General features: G+C 38.4%; 2 protein-coding genes across 2 annotated transcripts; one reads left to right on the forward strand and one right to left on the reverse strand.

The window, feature by feature from the left end:
* Positions 1-241: 241 nt before the first annotated feature.
* LOC130200382 (tetraspanin-8-like) lies at positions 242-5,307 on the forward strand. The gene is made up of 9 exons (XM_056424639.1): positions 242-421; positions 1,703-1,774; positions 1,849-1,965; positions 2,112-2,186; positions 2,268-2,363; positions 4,165-4,278; positions 4,374-4,409; positions 4,494-4,577; positions 4,844-5,307. The coding sequence occupies exons 1-9, from the start codon at positions 362-364 to the stop codon at positions 4,982-4,984; spliced, it is 795 nt and encodes a 264-aa protein (XP_056280614.1). The 5' UTR covers positions 242-361; the 3' UTR covers positions 4,985-5,307.
* Positions 5,308-10,220: 4,913 nt separating this feature from the next.
* Positions 10,221-14,095, reverse strand: rab21 (RAB21, member RAS oncogene family). The gene is made up of 7 exons (XM_056424641.1): positions 13,655-14,095; positions 12,738-12,797; positions 12,523-12,630; positions 12,112-12,175; positions 11,938-11,992; positions 11,772-11,860; positions 10,221-11,367 (listed from the first exon to the last, which is right to left on the reverse strand). The coding sequence occupies exons 1-7, from the start codon at positions 13,790-13,792 to the stop codon at positions 11,228-11,230; spliced, it is 654 nt and encodes a 217-aa protein (XP_056280616.1). The 5' UTR covers positions 13,793-14,095; the 3' UTR covers positions 10,221-11,227.
* Positions 14,096-18,948: the final 4,853 nt, after the last annotated feature.

Here is an 18,948-nt window from a genome sequence, read left to right on the forward strand (position 1 = left end):
CTCTCCCCCTCCCTCTCTCTCTCCCTCTCTCTCTCCCTCTCTCTCCCTCTCTCTCCCTCTCTCTCTCCCCCCCCCTCTCTCCCTCTCCTCCCCCCCTCTCTCTCTCCCCCCTTTCTCTCTCTCCCTCTCTCTCTCTACCTCCCTCCCTCTCTCCCTCTCCCCCTCTCTCTCCCCCCCCCTCTCTCTCCCTCTCCCTCCCCCCGCCTCCTCTGTACCGGAAGCCCCGCCCCCTCTTCTCGTCTCTCGCTTCCCCTCAAACCGTCGCCTCTCGTCATTCCCTCGCTGCTCTTCGCTGTGAACGGAGCTTCTTCTCCCTCGACGCCATCTTCGTGCCTCGGCGGTTCCTCCGTGTTTCGTCACCATGGCTCGGGTCAACGCGTGCCTCAAGCTCATCTTCACCATCTTCAACATCTTCTTCGCGGTGAGTTGGCGTTTAAAGATGGCCGCACGGCCGTTAGTCGCCGTTCGGTGACTGCAGTACCCGGATGTAGTGAGGAATTTAAACTGCGCAGTTGATTGAACTAACCGATTATTTTATTTATTTAAATAATGTTTTTGAACGTTTTATTGTTCAAGACCAACATATCGTTTCCCCTCTGACTTTAAAACTTTATTTACTTTATTAAATAACGTACTTCAAACACTTTATTCACTTTTTGTTTTTCCTTGAAGTGATCCATTAGTATCGGGTAAATAACTTTAATTAGTCGTAATTAAAGTGATTAAGTGTTTAATAATTAACTGAGCTCAGAAAAGTGAAACTAGCAGATTGAAAGGTTTTAAAAGTTTCTTCATTATCAAAAACAGATGTTTTCTATTTATAGGTTGTTGGGTTTATTTATTAAATCTAATTAGAGTCCCAATAAAGTCTTAATTTATTTAACACACTATGACGTAATAGCAGGTTTAAGAAGATTATAAAAAGCAGCAGCTGTTAACATTTAAGTTGTAAACCATCAAATGTGTATTTATCTTTTATATAACAGATCAAAGACGTAGTTTGAGAGTTTCTGTTTTATTGTTTTTTTCCAGTCCGTCTGAAGGAGAGAAAAAACAACAATTATGTTTAATAGTTCGCAGCTGTAGAAACTTTTTTATTTTTCACAATAAAAGCCTCTGGGTTTTGTTTCCGGTTCTCCATGAGAACAAAGTTCAGAAGCTCATTGATCATCAGGTTTATCAGTAAAGACCATAAGCAGCTGTACACCTGTGTTACACCTTCAGGAACGATTCGTCTCATAACTGATTCATCTGTCATTGATTTGAGTCTCAATTTTCAGATTTTACCTTTTTTTTAAAATATACATTTCTTGATTAATTCGTTTTTTCAAAGTATTGAAATGTCTTGTTTTGTCTTAATTATTGTATTTAATGTTTATATATATATTTATATATATATATATATATATATATATAGCACATACTATATAATTTAATATATAGATGTATATATTCTACATATTAAATATATATATTTAATATATAGAATATACTATATATATTCAATATAGAATATACTATATATATTCAATATATATAATTTAAACATTTTGCATAAACTAATCTAACATCAACAAAAGTAATTAGTTTTAGAATATTTTTTTCTGTTTTTTTAAGCATAAAGAAATAAAATGATGAATTAATGTAATGTAGTTGTGAAGCTTGTTGTGTGTTTACTTTAATGTTGTTGTTGTTGCTTCAGATCGTCGGCGGCGTCGTCATCGCGCTCGCTCTGCTGTCGCAGGTCATCACGAACGTTCAGGGAGGCGATGCCGTAAGAACACACCGCATACAGGAAGTCATAATAACAACAGACAAACTCGTATGAACCCCTGCGCCTCCTTTCAGCTGGAGGGTCGCACCGTCGGCCTCATCGTGCTCTACACCGTGGGCGCCATCACCATGGTGATCGCCATCCTGGGAGCCTACGGCGCCCACCGGGAGAACCGGGCCTGTCTCATCGTGGTGGGTACCGAGGCCACCGGATCAATTTCAAAATAAAGTTCCAGAATCATGACTTCAAAGTTCTTCCTGCTGCGGGGCGGCACTTCCTGTCCCTCCAGGGTTTCGGTCGCCGTTTTTGTGATGTCACTTCCTGTTTCTCTCTCTAGTTCCTGGTGTGTATGGTCATCGGAAGTCTGATGACGCTCCGAGCTGCAGTCCCCGCCCTCTCCACCCGCCCCGAGGTAACCCCCCCCTGACTATAGCCCCCCCTCTCTTTGACCTCCGGCTCATCCGTTTGTCATGTGACGTTATTCCTCCTGCAGCTGGAGAGCTTGTTGGAGGCCAAGTTCCGTGAGTTTCTGCCTCTCGACAAAGCTTCAAGTGATGTGAAGAACATGGCCGACAGCCTGCAGAGTCAGGTAACGCACACACACACACACACACACACACTGGAATGAGTATCTGAAACCAGTTTGACTGCTTTGTTCTGGATGTCGTCGTGAGAACAGCTGACTGTATGGAATTACACTTTTTATTTTTTTTTAAGTACATTCTTCCGCAGTCAGTTGTTTTCGCTCTCGGAGCCGCCTGATTGGCTGGCGGGTGCGTAATCGGCCAGAGATGCAAATCTCTTGGCGGACAAAGTGGAATTTATTATTCCTCTGCCACGCAAAACAAACCGTTACTTCCTGTTTAGAAGAAGAAGAAGAATCCGTTTGGTGTGTCCCTCTTATATATATATATATTAGGGCTGGGCACGTTAACACGTTAATCTTGCGTTAACGCATCACTTAATTAACGCCGACAATTATTTTATCGCGGGTTAACGCAGGTTTTATTATTTATTTTATTATTGTAAAAGTGTGTTGCTCACAGGCTTTTATTTTGTAAAAGTCTGCTACTGATTGCTGCGGAACCGGAAAATAAAGTCATTCGCGGTTTAACAAACATGGAGAATCTCAACAAATGACGGCAGGTATGAGACGCCCTCGAGACACACGTCACACGGAGAATACACGAGCTGGATGAAAGGAGAGGACTGCAAAGCGACAGCTTCACAACGTGCACCCTGTTGCTCTCATGGGGACGACTGGACATCGGGGGACCAGACGTCCTCTTTCCCCGGACACGTCCTGCTTCTGAGACCTAAAGAATGCGTCCGGCAGGGATTCCAAAAACGTCGGGATTTTGCTTCGTCGGAAATTTGTGTTTCTCTGGGTTTTCATAAACTAGTATTTACCCCTTACAAGTTTTGGAAATGGTATCTCCCTTACGTTCCACCTTCTTGCGTGAGCTGACAGTATAGAGAGCAGTCATTGGTCGACCGATCTCAGGGTTGCCAGATACACAATAATTATCCTCCAAATACAACCATGTTGAGCCTTTGGTACGATACTTCACCGTCTCCAACCTGGCAACACGGAGCACCTCGCCGCCTCCACTAGTTCATTGTTGTTTGTGTGATAAACTCCTCCCAGCGCCGCCGCTCCCATAGCGCACTACGCGCTGTGGGAGGGCACCACGTCCTGAGGGGCTCCACAAAATAGGCAACTAAAAAATCCTGTTATAATAATTATAATGCCGATATTATTTCAGTCAAGAAATATTAGGCACCTTTTAGGCATGTATATCACAAAACAGGCAGAACAAGAGAGATGTTTAATCTCAGCCACCCCCCAACAACTGCCTTTGATCATGTCCCTGCTTCACAGCCTCCAGCGTTCTGTCACAGTGTCTCTGCATAACAGTGCATTTGACAATGTCCTGACAGATTTTATGGCACTTTAGTTCATATGGCAGAACATTTAAAATAAGTGTCAAGTTCTAGGAATTGACAAACTGCACTGAAAGTGTTTTCTGGTGTCTCTAACAGGGACAACACATGTTATGGCACTTTCATTCATATGGCAGAACATTTAAATAGAAGTGCGCTATACACTACTTTTGAATTAATTATGGATTTTGCGAATACAAATGCGATTAATCAGGGAAATCATGCGATTAATCGCGATTAAAAAATGTAATCGTTGCCCAGCCCTAATATATATATATATACAAGAACTGATGTGAAACTTCTTTTATATTAAACGGTGGACTGAGAGTTTCTCCATAGACTCTCTGAACAAACACAGGAAACCAGAAATGAAGCGTTTCCTGTCTAAACAATGAGACGCCGTCTCTTTAAAAACAGGCCTGACATTTCTTCTTCTGTGGTTGCAGCTGCACTGCTGCGGTCTGTTCAGCTACATGGACTGGGAGGACAACATCCCCGACACGTGTCTGTGCGACCAGGGGGAGGAGATGGAGGGGATGTGTCAGTCCGTCAGCTACCAGGTGACGAACAAACAAACAAACAAACGCTTCATCCACCGTAGGCTCGTCTAAAGGCGGCGTACTAACGCCTTTCTTCTTCTGTGGTTTCCCTTCAGGCCATCCTGATGCCGAGGAAGTCCGTCTACATCAAGGTGAGTGGAGCCATCAGCTGAACTTGATGATGATAATAATATTCAGCTCAAGTAAACAAGTAAACAACGTGACCTCGTCTCCAGACCTGCTTCCCCGTCATCCTGCACTACGTCCTGCTGTTGTCCAACGTCATGATCGGAGTCACCTTCACGCTCGCCGTCCTGGCGGTGAGAACAGCTCTTTGTCTTCATATTTAAATTAAAATATATATCTATTAAGTTTTTTTAATTATAAATAGATATATTTATATGAATTTTAATTTTTAATTACAAATGTTTTACATTTAAAAAGTTGTATATAAAAATGTAATGTATGAAAGTATTTTTTTTAGGATATATTAAGTTTTTTTCATTATAAATAAATATAGATTTTTTTAATTTATCATATATATATTGAATTCAATGTATTCTTAATAATCCTGTTGGTCCTCCAGCTGCTCGGCCTGGCTCTGTCCTCCGCCATCATCCACCAGATGCGGAGCCACAACCGGGCCACCATCCTGATGACGGTGCCGGCCATCTTCACCACGCCTCCTCCCAAATACCAGGAGCTGCACAACCCCCCCGGCTACTAGAGAGGGGGGGCACTTCCTGTTAGGAGGGGCTGCTTCCTGTTAGGGGGGAACGATTACGCCTCGGTTCCACCTTGAATTAGACTAGAGAGCATCTGATTGGTCGGTGTGTAGTGGGGGGCGGGGCTTATTGGTCGCTTGTGTATTGTACAATTGGAGGATCGAATTTGATTTAATTCTTTTCTCCTTTTTTTTGTTTCTTACAATATTTGGTAATATTCAAACTTTCCTTTTCAGATGTTTTTCAATAATAAAAGATCCCAAATGTTTGATGTCGGATTAAAGAACATAAAACGAAGTGTGAATTAAAATGTTTTTCTTTTTTAGATCCTCCTCTCTGCTTTTTCTTTGACATTTAGTTTCCTGAAGAACGAAATGCAAAAACTATTTTTAAATAACGTGTTTAAAACCTGCTGAAGTGAACCAGCATAACTTTATGTTCTGTCGCTTTGAGGTGTTTTCTTCCTGTTAAACATTTATTATAACGCCAAGAAATCTCCAGAACAATGAAAATATGAGACTGAGGCTTTTATTTTTAAATCTGATCTTCATAGGAAAGTTAAAACGTGAGGATCATATATATTTTGTATCTATTTAATAAACATTCATAAATCCTTTATCTTATAAGATAAAAAATTAAACTCCAGAAAAGGCAAAAAATAATTTTACCTTTTATTAGATTTTCTGCCTGAATTAAGAAATAAACTATTTAACAAAAGGGCTGTCATTTCTTCAGGTGTTCGGCCAGCAGCGCGCTCTGGTGGACAAACTGCGTCACGACAGTTTCTAACAAACATTTAAAAGTAAATCCACGATGACGTCATTTCCCAAATCGATATAATTGATCGGGTTGTTTTTTTTACAAAAACACTTGACTCCAGTTTTAAAAAATAATTATATTTACAAAGTTGTTTCATTTTCCTTTAAAGAAACTTTGTTGTTTTTCCGGAACAGGAAGTTGTAATTCTGTGTGCAGCGATTATTTCCCCAAAAAGGGAGATGAAAGTACAAGTACACAGAGTACACAGAAAATACTTTAATTTAATTTATATAATCTTCTGCTCAGGTTTTTATTCACCATTTTAAAAGAAAAACGGAAATCAAACATGCACGAAGAGGAAGATGAGGATGAAAAGGAGCTGGAAGATGAAGAGGAGGAAGATGAGGATGAAGGAGCTGAACTTTGAGCAGCACAATATTGAGGAAGCGATTATTATATTTAAAGATTAATTAATTTGATCAAGAATTAATGGACAATAATTTGAACTGATGTTTTTCTAAGCTCATTTTATTTATTTTTATGTTTTACAAAGTTCTGAATAAAATATTTTGGGTTTGGAGGGAAAAAAATGCAAAAGTAATTTTACAATTAACAAACCATTAAAGTAAATGCTGCTGCAGTCCATATTTATTTATAAATATCATTAATAATAAATAAAAAAATCAGCATGTAGTTTCATTCAGATCAACTGAAAAAGGCAAAGAAATTAATGATTGATATTCATGATTAATATGAATTAGTATTAATCAGAATATTAATCGGCCGATCAGATGAATCATTGATCTGATTTAATATTTACAGTTTCTATTTTACATATTTGTAAACTGACATTTTGAGTTTAAAGATCTTTATTTACAAAATGCAGTTTACAAAAGATAAACTTGTATTTAGTTAAATTAGTTACAATTGAATAAATCGCCTATTAATTAATGAAACATATTTAATTCGTCTGAGATCATAATTATTCTTCATTAAATCTTCTTTTGTGACAAACGTGATGATTTAAGATTAAAAATGACGACGTTGTGGAATTAAAGAAAAACCTGAAACCAAAAACATTTAAACCTTTAGTCACATGATGCTTTAATGTCTCGTAACCGTTGACGATCCTCAATAGTTATTGATCTTCATCTGGACGATAAATATTCATTCTGTGTAAAAAAATAAAAATGAACTTAAATGGTTAAATCTGTTAAAACTTTAAAAGGGACAGAAGAGTATTTGAATGAAGTATTAGTACACCAGTACTCCGGTGTACCACCAGAGTAAACAATATTCTAAACTAGAAAGAGCATTTCCTTCTGAAAATGCGTTGGAATGCTAACATTTTAAAGCTTGAAGCTGAAAAATAAAAACAAAATTGCTGAAAGTTTGAAAATAGCTGAAATATGAAATGAAAAACTGAAAATGTCTGAAAAAAGCTGAAATATTAAATGAATAACTGAAAATATCTGGAAATAGCTGAAATATGAAATGAATAACTGAAAATATCTGTAAATAGCTGAAATATGAAATGAATAAGTGAAAATGTCTGGAAATAGCTGAAATATGAAATGAATAAGTGAAAATGTCTGGAAATAGCTGAAATATGAAATGAATAAGTGAAAATGTCTGGAAATAGCTGAAATATGAAATGAATAAGTGAAAATATCTGGAAATAGCTGAAATATGAAATGAATAACTGAAAATACCTGAAAATAGCTGGAATATGATATGAATAACTGAAAATATCTGGAAATAGCTGAAATATGAAATGAATAAGTGAAAATGTCTGGAAATAGCTGAAATATTAAATGAATAAGTGAAAATACCTGGAAATAGCTGGAATATGAAATGAATAACTGAAAATTTCTGGAAATAGCTGAAATATGAAATGAATAAGTGAAAATATCTGGAAATAGCTGAAATATGAAATGAATAAGTGAAAATATCTGGAAATAGCTGAAATATGAAATGAATAACTGAAAATATCTGTAAATAGCTGAAATATGAAATGAATAAGTGAAAATGTCTGGAAATAGCTGAAATATGAAATGAATAAGTGAAAATGTCTGGAAATAGCTGAAATATGAAATGAATAAGTGAAAATGTCTGGAAATAGCTGAAATATGAAATGAATAAGTGAAAATATCTGGAAATAGCTGAAATATGAAATGAATAACTGAAAATACCTGAAAATAGCTGGAATATGAAATGAATAACTGAAAATATCTGGAAATAGCTGAAATATGAAATGAATAAGTGAAAATGTCTGGAAATAGCTGAAATATTAAATGAATAAGTGAAAATACCTGGAAATAGCTGGAATATGAAATGAATAACTGAAAATTTCTGGAAATAGCTGAAATATGAAATGAATAAGTGAAAATATCTGGAAATAGCTGAAATATGAAATGAATAAGTGAAAATATCTGGAAATATGAAATGAAGTGAAAATATCTGGAAATAGCTGAAATATTAAATGAACTGAAAATATCTGGAAATAGCTGAAATATGAAATGAACAACTGAAAATAGCTGAAATATGAAATGAATAACTGAAAATATCTGGAAATAGCTGAAATATGAAATGACCTGAAAATACCTGGAAATAGCTGAAATATTAAATGAATAACTGAAAATATCTGAATTTAGCTGAAATTTAAAAAATGTTAAAGCTGAACATAGCTTAAAATAGCTGCCAACAGATAATAGGCTGTATGATAAACAAGAGTGTGTGTGAGATCCGCCACTGATTAGCCTAACATGAAACACCTGTGTGAGTGAGACAGCACAGAATCTGATGAAATCAACCCGTTAAACCCTTCGGATTTGACAGAGAACTATAACTCTGATCCTAAAGACGTCTACATTAGGAGATGCTCAAGGCTTTTGTGAATGTTTACATGTCCTTAAATATTTTTTAGGTTAAGAAATGAGAGTTTAATCGCAGTTCAGAAAATGTTCCTGTTTGCTTCAAAAAAGTTGAAAGGTGCTCAGAATTACAATGGAGATGACTGAGGAGAAAGGTGGACTTCCTCCCTCTTGTGTTGCCTTAGGGTCATTTTGACCCGAATCAATATTACACCCTCCCCCCGCCTTAGGATTAATTTGACCCCATTCAATGTTTAATGTCGGTGTTCTTTCGGTAGTCAACAAACAAACATAAAGTGCCTCACACTTAAACTTGGAAAACAATATTAATTCTAATAATTTTCTGGAGGTTTTAATTGCTGGCGTCAAATTGAACCCAAAGGGTAAAATATGTTAGTAAATATAAAGGTAACAGGAGGGTGAAACATTGAATCGGGTCATATTGACCCAAAGGCGGGGGGAGGGTGTAATATTGATTCGGGTCAAAATGACCCTACGGCAACACAAGGGTTAAGGCTTCTCTAGAAAAATCTGGGAAACTGTTGGATTCCATAGTCACATGTCTACAACAAGCACAAGATTCCCTACTACTTTATCAAAAAAGTATGCCTAAAGAGTAATAATTGTGGCCGTAGTGACGATTTACAAAAATAATTTCCGCTTGATCCTGACGCAGCTGTCCCCTCTAGCGATGACGTCACAGCTCTAGACTTCCCCCCATACACACACATTGAGAACTCCAAGAGGAGCGGAAAAACACAAAAAACTAAAATATTAACAATTAAATAACTATAAGAGCTATCAAAAGAAGATGAATTATAAAGTTATAGCTAACACTTCCGTCAACATTCTGAAGGTGTAATTGTTTCTTTTGCTGAATGTATGCTGATATTGTAAGCTTTTAAAGTTGAACAAGTTGAAGCGGATTTGAAGATTTCCCCCATTGGATCCCATTCATTATTTATTCCATAAAAAAATTAATAATTTGAGAATTTGAAAAGATAAAAAATATTTGAAAATATACAATAAAAGCTGAAGGCTATCTGAACATAAGAAAAATTAAATAGCTTAATTTCCTGAAAATATGAAGACACTGTAAGCTTTTTAAAGTTGAAGATTTTCTCCATAGGAACTGATGAATTAAAAATAGCATAAAAGTATTTAAATATAAAAACATTTGAAACATTAGAAATATGAAAAGTAGTTCCCATCTAATCCTGAAGAAGCTGACTTTTTTCATATTTGAATTGTTTAAATAGCTGAATATATGAAGGAGATGAAAAGGGACAAAAAAGGTACGGAAGAAATAGAAAAATAATAATAATAGAAAGAAGTTTAATAAAGAAGACGAGAACAAGAGTTGGACTGCTGAAGCATTCCAACTAATTAAGCCGTGAAGTACGTCTAAACGTCGCTACTGTCCCTTTAAGAACTTTTAAACCTGAAAACCATCCTTTCATGTTTTGTCCAGCAGGCGGCGCCGTTTCACATCCTCCCGGTTTAATATCAGGAAACATGTTAATATTTATAGATAGATATGATGAATGGAGGTTTATACAGTGTGTGTTTGTATTTTTTACCCCACCCAAAAAAAAAAGACAACAAATTAATCATAATAATAAATCTTTTATCTCCTTAAAGTTACTTCAGCTCTTTTATTCGTATTAAAAACACACAAACAGCTTCAGTGCTTCCGTTGAGTCACTGGTGGACGTTATTGGTTTTAGTTCTGAAAATGTTGAAATCGCTCAATTTGATCATGAGATGCTTTTATTTTGAAGGGAACAGTGATTAAACCATTTTAAATATTATTTCCCAGCAAAAAACAGTTGGGATTATTTTAATATATTTTTTAGAATTTTAAAGAGACTGTGTGTGAATATTATGTCTGTGTCCGTGTGTGTGTGTCTATGTGCGTGTGTGCGTGTCCGTGTGTGCGTGTTTGTGTGTGTATGTGTGCGTGCCCGTGTGTGTGTGGGCGTGTTTGTGTGTCCATGTGCGTGTGTGTGTATGCGTGAGTGTGTGTGTGAGCGTGTTCGTGTGTGTGCGTGAGCGTGTTCGTGTGTGTGTGTGTGCGTGAGCGTGTTCGTGTGTGTGTGTGTGCGTGATCGTGTGTGTGTGTGTGCGTGAGCGTGTTTGTGTGTGTGTGTGTGCGTGATCGTGTGTGTGTGTGTGCATGAGCGTGTTTGTGTGCGTGTTCGTGTGTGTGCGTGATCGTGTGTGTGTGTGTGCATGAGCGTGTTTGTGTGCGTGTTCGTGTGTGTGCGTGAGCGTGTGTGTGCGTGTGCATGAGCGTGTTTGTGTGCGTGTTCGTGTGTGTGCGTGAGCGTGTTTGTGTGTGCGTGAGCGTGTTCGTGTGTGTGTGTGTGCGTGATCGTGTGTGTGTGTGTGCGTGAGCATGTTCGTGTGTGTGCGTGAGCGTGTTCGTGTGTGTGCGTGTGCATGAGCGTGTTTGTGTGCGTGAGCGTGTTCGTGTGTGTGTGTGTGCATGAGCGTGTTTGTGTGCGTGAGCGTGTTCGTGTGTGTGCGTGTGCATGAGCGTGTTTGTGTGCGTGAGCGTGTTCGTGTGTGTGTGTGTGCGTGTGCGTGAGCGTGTTTGTGTGTTTGTGTGCGTTAGCCAGAGGAGCAGCATCCTCCAGCGGGCGTGGATTGTGGTTCGTCGTCAACAATCTGTACGCCCCGCCTACTCGATGCTGATTGGCTGGCTCCGTTGCCCTTCAACCTCTCCTCGGCCTGAGCCGTCTCCATCATGCCTGAAAGAGAAACAATAGAAAGAAAAACCTCAAATAACATACACACAAAGTATTTATTTATGCTCGGCTACCTGTTTAGTCTTTATGCTAAGCTACCTGTTTACAGTCTTTATGCTAAGCTACCTGTTTACAGTCTTTATGCTCGGCTACCTGTTTACAGTCTTTATGCTAAGCTACCTGTTTACAGTCTTTATGCTCGGCTACCTGTTTACAGTCTTTATGCTAAGCTACCTGTTTACAGTCTTTATGCTAGGCTACCTGTTTAGTCTTTATGCTAAGCTACCTGTTTACAGTCTTTATGCTAAGCTACCTGTTTACAGTCTTTATGCTCGGCTACCTGTTTACAGTCTTTATGCTAAGCTACCAGTCTTTATGCTAAGCTACCAGAACAAACGGGTTCTTACGTTTACAGAGATCCAGGAAAAGTTCCTCGATGCCTTTATTCAACTTGGCTGACGATTGGTAATGTCTGGCTCCGACCGACTCGGCGTAACTTAAGAGAGAGAGAGAGAAGACGTACTGAGCATGCTCAGAACCACCACCTTCATCATCATCTTCTTCACTTCTTACCTCTCTGCCTCTTCCACTGAAACATGGCGGTCTTTGTCCAAATCGATTTTATTACCTAGAGAAAATAAATCAAACTGATTCAGACTTTTACACATGAAACGTATAAATATGATAGTATCTTAAATAACGCGTTTCCTTTTGAAGAGGCCAAACACAACAACAACAACAACTTACCTACTATACATAAACAGATCTCGTTCCCTAACATTTTCCTGAGCTCTTTGACCCAATTCTTCACCTGCAGACAGAAACACACATTATGAGTTTAGGTTTCATGTTTACGGTTTATATTTTAAGTTTTGCTTTACATGTTTATATTTCTATATTTTATATTTTTGTTTTAATGGCTTTATATGTTTAATAAAATATTAAACATATAAAGCCATTAAAAAAAATATATAAAACATAAAATATAGAAATATAAAATATAAAACATAAGTACTCATTATGCAGATTAATAATATAGATTATATATATATATTACTAATGACTTTATATGCTGCTGGTATTTTAATCTGTAATAATACATCATGTATAATATGTGGTATAATGTGGAGTATAAGTACATGCTGTGTGTACTAGTACCTTCATGAAGGAGTCCTCGTCGGTGATGTCGTACACCAACACGGCGCCGTTGGAGTCTCGGTAATAAATCGGCCCCAAAGCGTGAAAACGCTCCTGACCCGCCGTGTCCTGAATACACACAAATACACGCACACACACACAATACTTCATACTTGTGTTTTTATACTACATTCTTTAGTTCAGAGACTTTAAAACATCAGAGATGTGAGGCTCACCCAGATGGCCAAGTTCACCCTCTTTCCTGTGATGTTGAGCTTCTTGGTGAGGAAGGAGGCCTGAGGAGGAGGGAAAAATAATTAGGGTTTAATGTTCAACAGTAAACATGTTGATGTCTCAAATTCATCCTCATCTGACTGAATGTTTATATAACAGAGTAAAACTAGGAGACGGAAGCATTGGATGACACTCGGTGGGTTTAATTCAGTTCAACTCGAAGTACTGCATTCAAAATGATTTATTATTATATCTCATGTTGGATTACAATATGTACCTCTGAGATGTAGTACAGTACAAGTACTATATGTACTTCTGAGTAGTAGTACAGTATAAGTACCTTCTGTTATTATATACTAATATATACACACTAAAAAAAGGTATATATTTTTTTATATATTTAACAAATATATATGTTTTTATATATATATATATAAATATATTTATGCATATACAAATATTGTATATATGAATATACATATTATACATATAAATATATTGTTTTAATTGTTTTGATATATATACAAATATATATGAAATATTTGTTTTTCTTCTAAAATAGTTTTCTTTTCTTTTTCAAATACAAGTACTACATGTACCTCTGAGATGTAGGACAGTAGAAGTACTATGTTTACCTCGAAGTGACGTTGAAATACGTCCAGTAAAAGTACCTCAAACGCAGAGAGCCCAGTATTCTGGCTCGTGTACTACATTCTGATATTACACAGGTGTGTTCCACGACAGGTAAACACACACCAAGAGCATAACCCCGCTCCCCCGGGACAACCCGGGCTGCACAGCACGCGCCCCCCGCCCCCCTGCTTTGATTTAACCCAAAACACAACACGCGTCACGGCCCTAACTAACTGGTTAATGAACCAGTTAACCCGCTAACTAACCCGCTTCCGGCCAGCCTCACCTGCAGAGTGGTGATGTGCTTGTCGTTGAACTTGTTCTCGCAGTAGCGCAGCACCAGGGACGTCTTCCCCACGCAGCCTTCCCCCAGCAGCACCACCTTGAAGGAGTACGTCCTGCCGCCCGCCCCTCCGGCCGCCATGACACTTTATTAACGTTCCTTTTTATTTATTTTTGATCGGGAACGAGCGCGCGACCGAGAGCTGGAGGTCCCTGCGCAGCTCGCATCGGCTTCCGGCTTTTTTTTAAAAAACCAAATGAGGTAAAGTCAGGAGCTAGACAGCTTCGAGAGCGGAAGCGGGTCTGAGTTTAATCAGTACCCCTCCACAGGTGAGAGAGGAGCGGGTCCAAACTGACAGATACTTCCTCTTTCTACCCGACGCGGACGTTTTCTTTCCACCAAAATAATGGCGTCTCTTTCGGATAGGAGGTAACCGGCTAGCTATAGCGAAGATCGTCTATTGTATAAAGATGGCTCACTGAGGAGCTGCAATCCCACCCCGTTTTATCTTTTTACTGCTCGTGTCCCTTTCCGTTGCGGATTCTTTACTCGGTTTATTTTCTGGAGTAAAGAATCAGAATAAAACCAATATATTATTCTCAAAGTTTATTTATATCACAAGCCGAAACATGACTTCCAGTCTCGTGTTGATTTGTTCGTCAAGACTCCGGTACTCGGGAACTCGCAGCAGAGTGAGCGCTCTGATTTGCTTTCGCCTCTCTGCGGCGTCACATGATGACCGGGTCACATGATGACCGGGTCACGATCCTCAGAGCTGCTGGGGTTTCTGATGTCGGCAAACATCAAACAAACACACACAAAATCATTATATCTCATCATTTATTTAAATTCATTCACATTAAATTAGTGTGGGGCAGGTCGTGTGAAAGCAAAAGGCGTTCTGAGATTTTTCCGGTGAAGTTAAATGAATTTTAGTAATGTTATTGTTATATATAGATATAGTTATATTTTTGATTCCAAGTTAAAGGTGGCAGCAGTAGCACTAAAGAATATCGTTTCATGTTTTTCTCCATAAACTCCTTCATTGAATGGATAGTGAACAGAAGAGATGTACACAGGGTCAGAGGTCACGTCCCTGATTGACCCCCACAAAGAACATCAAAAAAGTATTTTAAATGTTACATTTGTTCCCCCACCATGTGTGTGTGATGTATAATGTAAACTCCAGACATATTGGTGACCAGTGGCGGTGCGTCCATAGAGGGCGCTAGGGCGCCGCCCCTCTTAAAATGTTGAGATGAAAAAAGAAGAAGAAGAAAAAAATATAATATATCCTGTCAAAAAACATTATATACCAAATCATTTAAATAGCAAATATACCGTGTTGACCCGCTAAATGTGTGTGGGACACCGTAAGCCCCTGTCAACAACCACTTAAGTTAATGTGACATCAATAATATATCGCCACTCATTATCACGGAGAGAAGCCACGCCCCATTTTCGGGGCTCCGGCCCAACGTGTGCGGCAGCGAGCAAACATTTCACGGTTGTTTCGGCTTCTCATTGGTGGATGAAACGTGAATCTTGGGCCACAAAAATGTGCGCTCATTGGCCAATGACATCGTTTTATTATTTCACGTGACTGGACTATTCGGCCAATCAGAGACCGTTATCGTTCCCTCAGCCCAGAGAACTCCACAGAGCTACGGGAGCAGGTTGCTAACGGAGCTGTTAGCTGGAGCTCAGTGAGTAATGCTGTTTAGTTTCTCCTGTCTGTTGTTCCAAAGTCCTGGGACTGAAACTCTCTGGACTACAACGGGGGGAGGGGTCTAAAGAGCTGCAGACAAGTGGAAAGCACAAATCTTGCCGCAGTTATCTAGCTAAGAGCATGAAGCTAACTCGCTAACAGCATGAAGCTAACTCGCTAACAGCATGAAGCTAGCCCTGTTTGCAGAGCAGAGCAGCAGAAGGAGACCGAACTGGCATCGAAACACAACGAAGAAGTTCTGAATAACAGACACATTCCCTCCAGAATGATGGAGGCTGGTTACAGACATGATTGACTTTAACCAGAGAGTTATTGAGACGTTTGACCACTTTAAAGAGAGGAGCTACTTGTCTTTACAGTAGTGGGTCGACTCTGTCACCCAATGTAACATGTGATCTCTTTCTGACTATTCTGAACCTCTTTCATGTGAGGGTGAACCTCTTTTATTCTGTAAACCTCTGAAGCCCCGCCCCCAATGTTCCTTAAAGCTGCTCTGAACCTCTCATGCCCAAAGTTACAGTGTGTTGATAGTTGTTGTTGGACAGTGTTGAGCACGCTGTGTTCTTTAAATAAAGCTTTGTCTTTTACAATATTCTACTCAAAACCTCTTTTCTTCTCATTGTTGAGTGATATTTAAACCGCGTCGCCCAACTGCGCCCCGCCCCCCCCCCCAATTTCACCAGCCGCCACTGTTGGTGACATGAGCTCACTGTCTTTATTTCACAGGTCTGTTGTTTCCAAAATGTTTGCCAGAAGATTCCTGGAAATAAATATTATAATTTTTTTAAATAATACAATTACTTCCAATGACTTCGTGGAGTTTTTCAGATCAGCTGTCCAGGTGAATAAAGTAAATCATTGTACTTGTTTTTCTACTTATTTTACTCAGATTATAGAACTGCTTTTATGTTGAATATCTCTAATATTTATTCTACTTTTGACCTCTGAAGCTTCTTCAAGGAGCCTGAATTGCTTCATTGACTTTAAACTCACAAAACAAACATGTAAACAAACTTGTCCTGTTGGCTGCAGTAAAGCCATCCGGTCACAAGGGGGTGGAGTCTGACTGAGAATGGAGCCGCAGGAAAACAAACACTAAGTCAGCCCCACGGGAACTAAATATTAGGGCTGTCAATCGATTTAAAAAAATTAACTAATTAATCGCACATTTTGAAATTGCGATTAATCGCAATTAAAAGTTAAAAATTAAAAGTTCATTATTTTTAAAGACCAAACTTCACACAGAGCTGTGTTTTCAAAGAGGCTCCTACCTATAAAGTGCCAGCGAGGGATTTAATATTGTGGATGATAAATTGTTTCTTCAGTGAAACATCAGATTAGTAAAAAAAAAAAAAGTATATTGAGACCCCATTGGTCCTGTCATCTTTACCACTGAACAGCAGAACCAGTGGCCTTGGTAACTGACTGACATTCACATATGTCACGTTAACCCTCTGGAGGCTGGGGGCATTTTATACATTTTACAAAAACATGTAAATTCACCTTTTAAAGGCATTTGCATATGACACATACCCACGTGTTCTACATCAAACATTCCAGAACAATCTCAGCTCTATTCAATGAGGCTCAGTTGTCCTGGTGCCGTGTTCTCTGCTCTCTGACTGACAGGCTGCTAATGAGCCTCACCTGTGAGGTGGGAGGTCCTTGTGATTTACTGAGTGTTCATTGGTTGTTTTTTCCCCAAAATGTTGACAGACAAATGGATTGACCAATCACGTTGAAGGTTTCGTGTGACGAGTTCTTTCCGCGTTGCGTCCCCCGACACGTCGCCCCTCCGTTCCTCTGTGTATCAGAGGGGGAGACGGGAGGAAGGAGGAGCAGGAGGAAACCCGACTGATTCATCCACGAGTTAAACTGATTTATGCTCCTTATTTTCGCGGAGAAATAATTGTTTTAAAAACGCAAACAGTGTTAAACCGTACTGCCGCGGTTTGACACTCGGTTTGAGTGTAAAAACTTCAACGAACACCGGAAGTAAACAAAGTTGCGTTAATTGCGTTAAAATATTTTAGTGCGTTAACGCGGCCAAATTAATCGCATAGATTAACGCGTTAACGCTGACAGCCCTACTAAATATACTAATTTATGCACTTATATACAAAATATATATGTTTAATGTATATATAAAAATAAATATGTATATAAATATATATATTTTTTTAATTGGGGGGGATATATAACAAATATTTTTTATATATATATATTTTTTTTTTAAATTCTTTCATTTACATTTAAGTCTTACATAGATACGGGGTTAAGTTGACCGAAGTTCATATACTTTTTAATATTTATAATACTTTATTGTACATATAGCTGATTAATAAATGAGTGAATTGGAAAATATTGTGATGTTTGATAAAAAATAATTCAAGCAGAAATAGTAAAAAATTCCCAAATGTTGTGATTTCAGCCTCACAGACGATGAGACGGATTCACAGACTAATCAATCGATTAATTTAAAACGCTCCTTGAAGATTATTTAATGGTCGGTTACGAGGCGGCCTCAACCTGAACCTGTAATAAAACATGAAACTATGTGAATAAAGTGAGACGGACTGCTCTGGTTGTAAAGACATTGCTTCATCATGTCCACAGTTGCATCACCGCGTTAGTGCAGTGTGCGTGAGTGAGTGTGTGAGTGTGTGTGAGTGTCAGTGTGTGTGAGTGTCAGTGTGTGTGTGTGATAAGCATCTTCATATCTCTCTTATAGTGCCAATCATTAACCGGAGCTCAGCGTCTGTGTTCATGAACACGCTTCAAGAAGGCGAGATCAGAAAGAGTCTGTTCACGCTAACGCGTCACACTCCTAGTTACGCTACATGCTACGCTACATGTTACGCTAAAAAGTTACGTTACAAAGTTACGTTACAAAGTTACGCTACAAAGTTACGCTACAAAGTTACGTTACAAAGTTACGCTACATGTTATGTTACAAAGTTACATTACATGTTACGTTACAAAGTTGCGTTACAAAGTTACATTACATGTTACGTTATAAAGTTGCGTTACAAAGTTACGTTACAAAGTTACGCTACATGTTACGTTACAAAGTTACGTTACAAAGTTACGCTACATGTTACATTACAAAGTTACGTTTCAAAGTTACATTACAAAGTTACGTTACAAATTTACGTTACAAAGTTACGCTACAAGGTTACGTTACAAAGTTACGCTACAAGGTTATGTTACAAAGTTATGTTACAAAGTTATGTTACAAAGTTACGTTACAAAGTTACATTACAAAGTTACGCTACAAGGTTATGTTACAAAGTTACGCTACAAGGTTACGCTACAAGGTTACGTTACAAAGTTATGTTACTAAGTTACGCTACAAAGTTACGCTACAAGGTTACGTTACAAAGTTACGCTACAAGGTTATGTTACAAAGTTATGTTACAAAGTTATGTTACAAAGTTACGTTACAAAGTTACGCTACAAGGTTATGTTACAAAGTTATGCTACAAGGTTATGTTACAAAGTTACGCTACAAGGTTACATTACAAAGTTACGCTACAAGGTTATGTTACAAAGTTACGCTACAAGGTTA

This window comes from Pseudoliparis swirei, chromosome 10, assembly GCF_029220125.1.
Source record: "Pseudoliparis swirei isolate HS2019 ecotype Mariana Trench chromosome 10, NWPU_hadal_v1, whole genome shotgun sequence".
Taxonomy (NCBI): domain Eukaryota; kingdom Metazoa; phylum Chordata; class Actinopteri; order Perciformes; family Liparidae; genus Pseudoliparis; species Pseudoliparis swirei.

What these genes read in the sequence shown, in the direction of transcription:
- rab21 (XM_056424641.1), bottom strand. Translation starts at nt 13,792, where the DNA reads ATGGCGGCCGGAGGGGCGGGCGGCAGGACGTACTCCTTCAAGGTGGTG. An exon ending in GGGTGAACTTGGCCATCTGG is followed by an intron (nt 12,631 to 12,737) that starts GTGAGCCTCACA and finishes GTGTGTATTCAG; the next exon opens with GACACGGCGGGTCAGGAGCG. An exon ending in TCAGTGGAAGAGGCAGAGAG is followed by an intron (nt 11,861 to 11,937) that starts GTAAGAAGTGAA and finishes CTCTCTCTTAAG; the next exon opens with TTACGCCGAGTCGGTCGGAG.
- LOC130200382 (XM_056424639.1), top strand. Translation starts at nt 362, where the DNA reads ATGGCTCGGGTCAACGCGTGCCTCAAGCTCATCTTCACCATCTTCAAC. An exon ending in ACGTTCAGGGAGGCGATGCC is followed by an intron (nt 1,775 to 1,848) that starts GTAAGAACACAC and finishes GCCTCCTTTCAG; the next exon opens with CTGGAGGGTCGCACCGTCGG. An exon ending in GGAAGTCCGTCTACATCAAG is followed by an intron (nt 4,410 to 4,493) that starts GTGAGTGGAGCC and finishes CCTCGTCTCCAG; the next exon opens with ACCTGCTTCCCCGTCATCCT.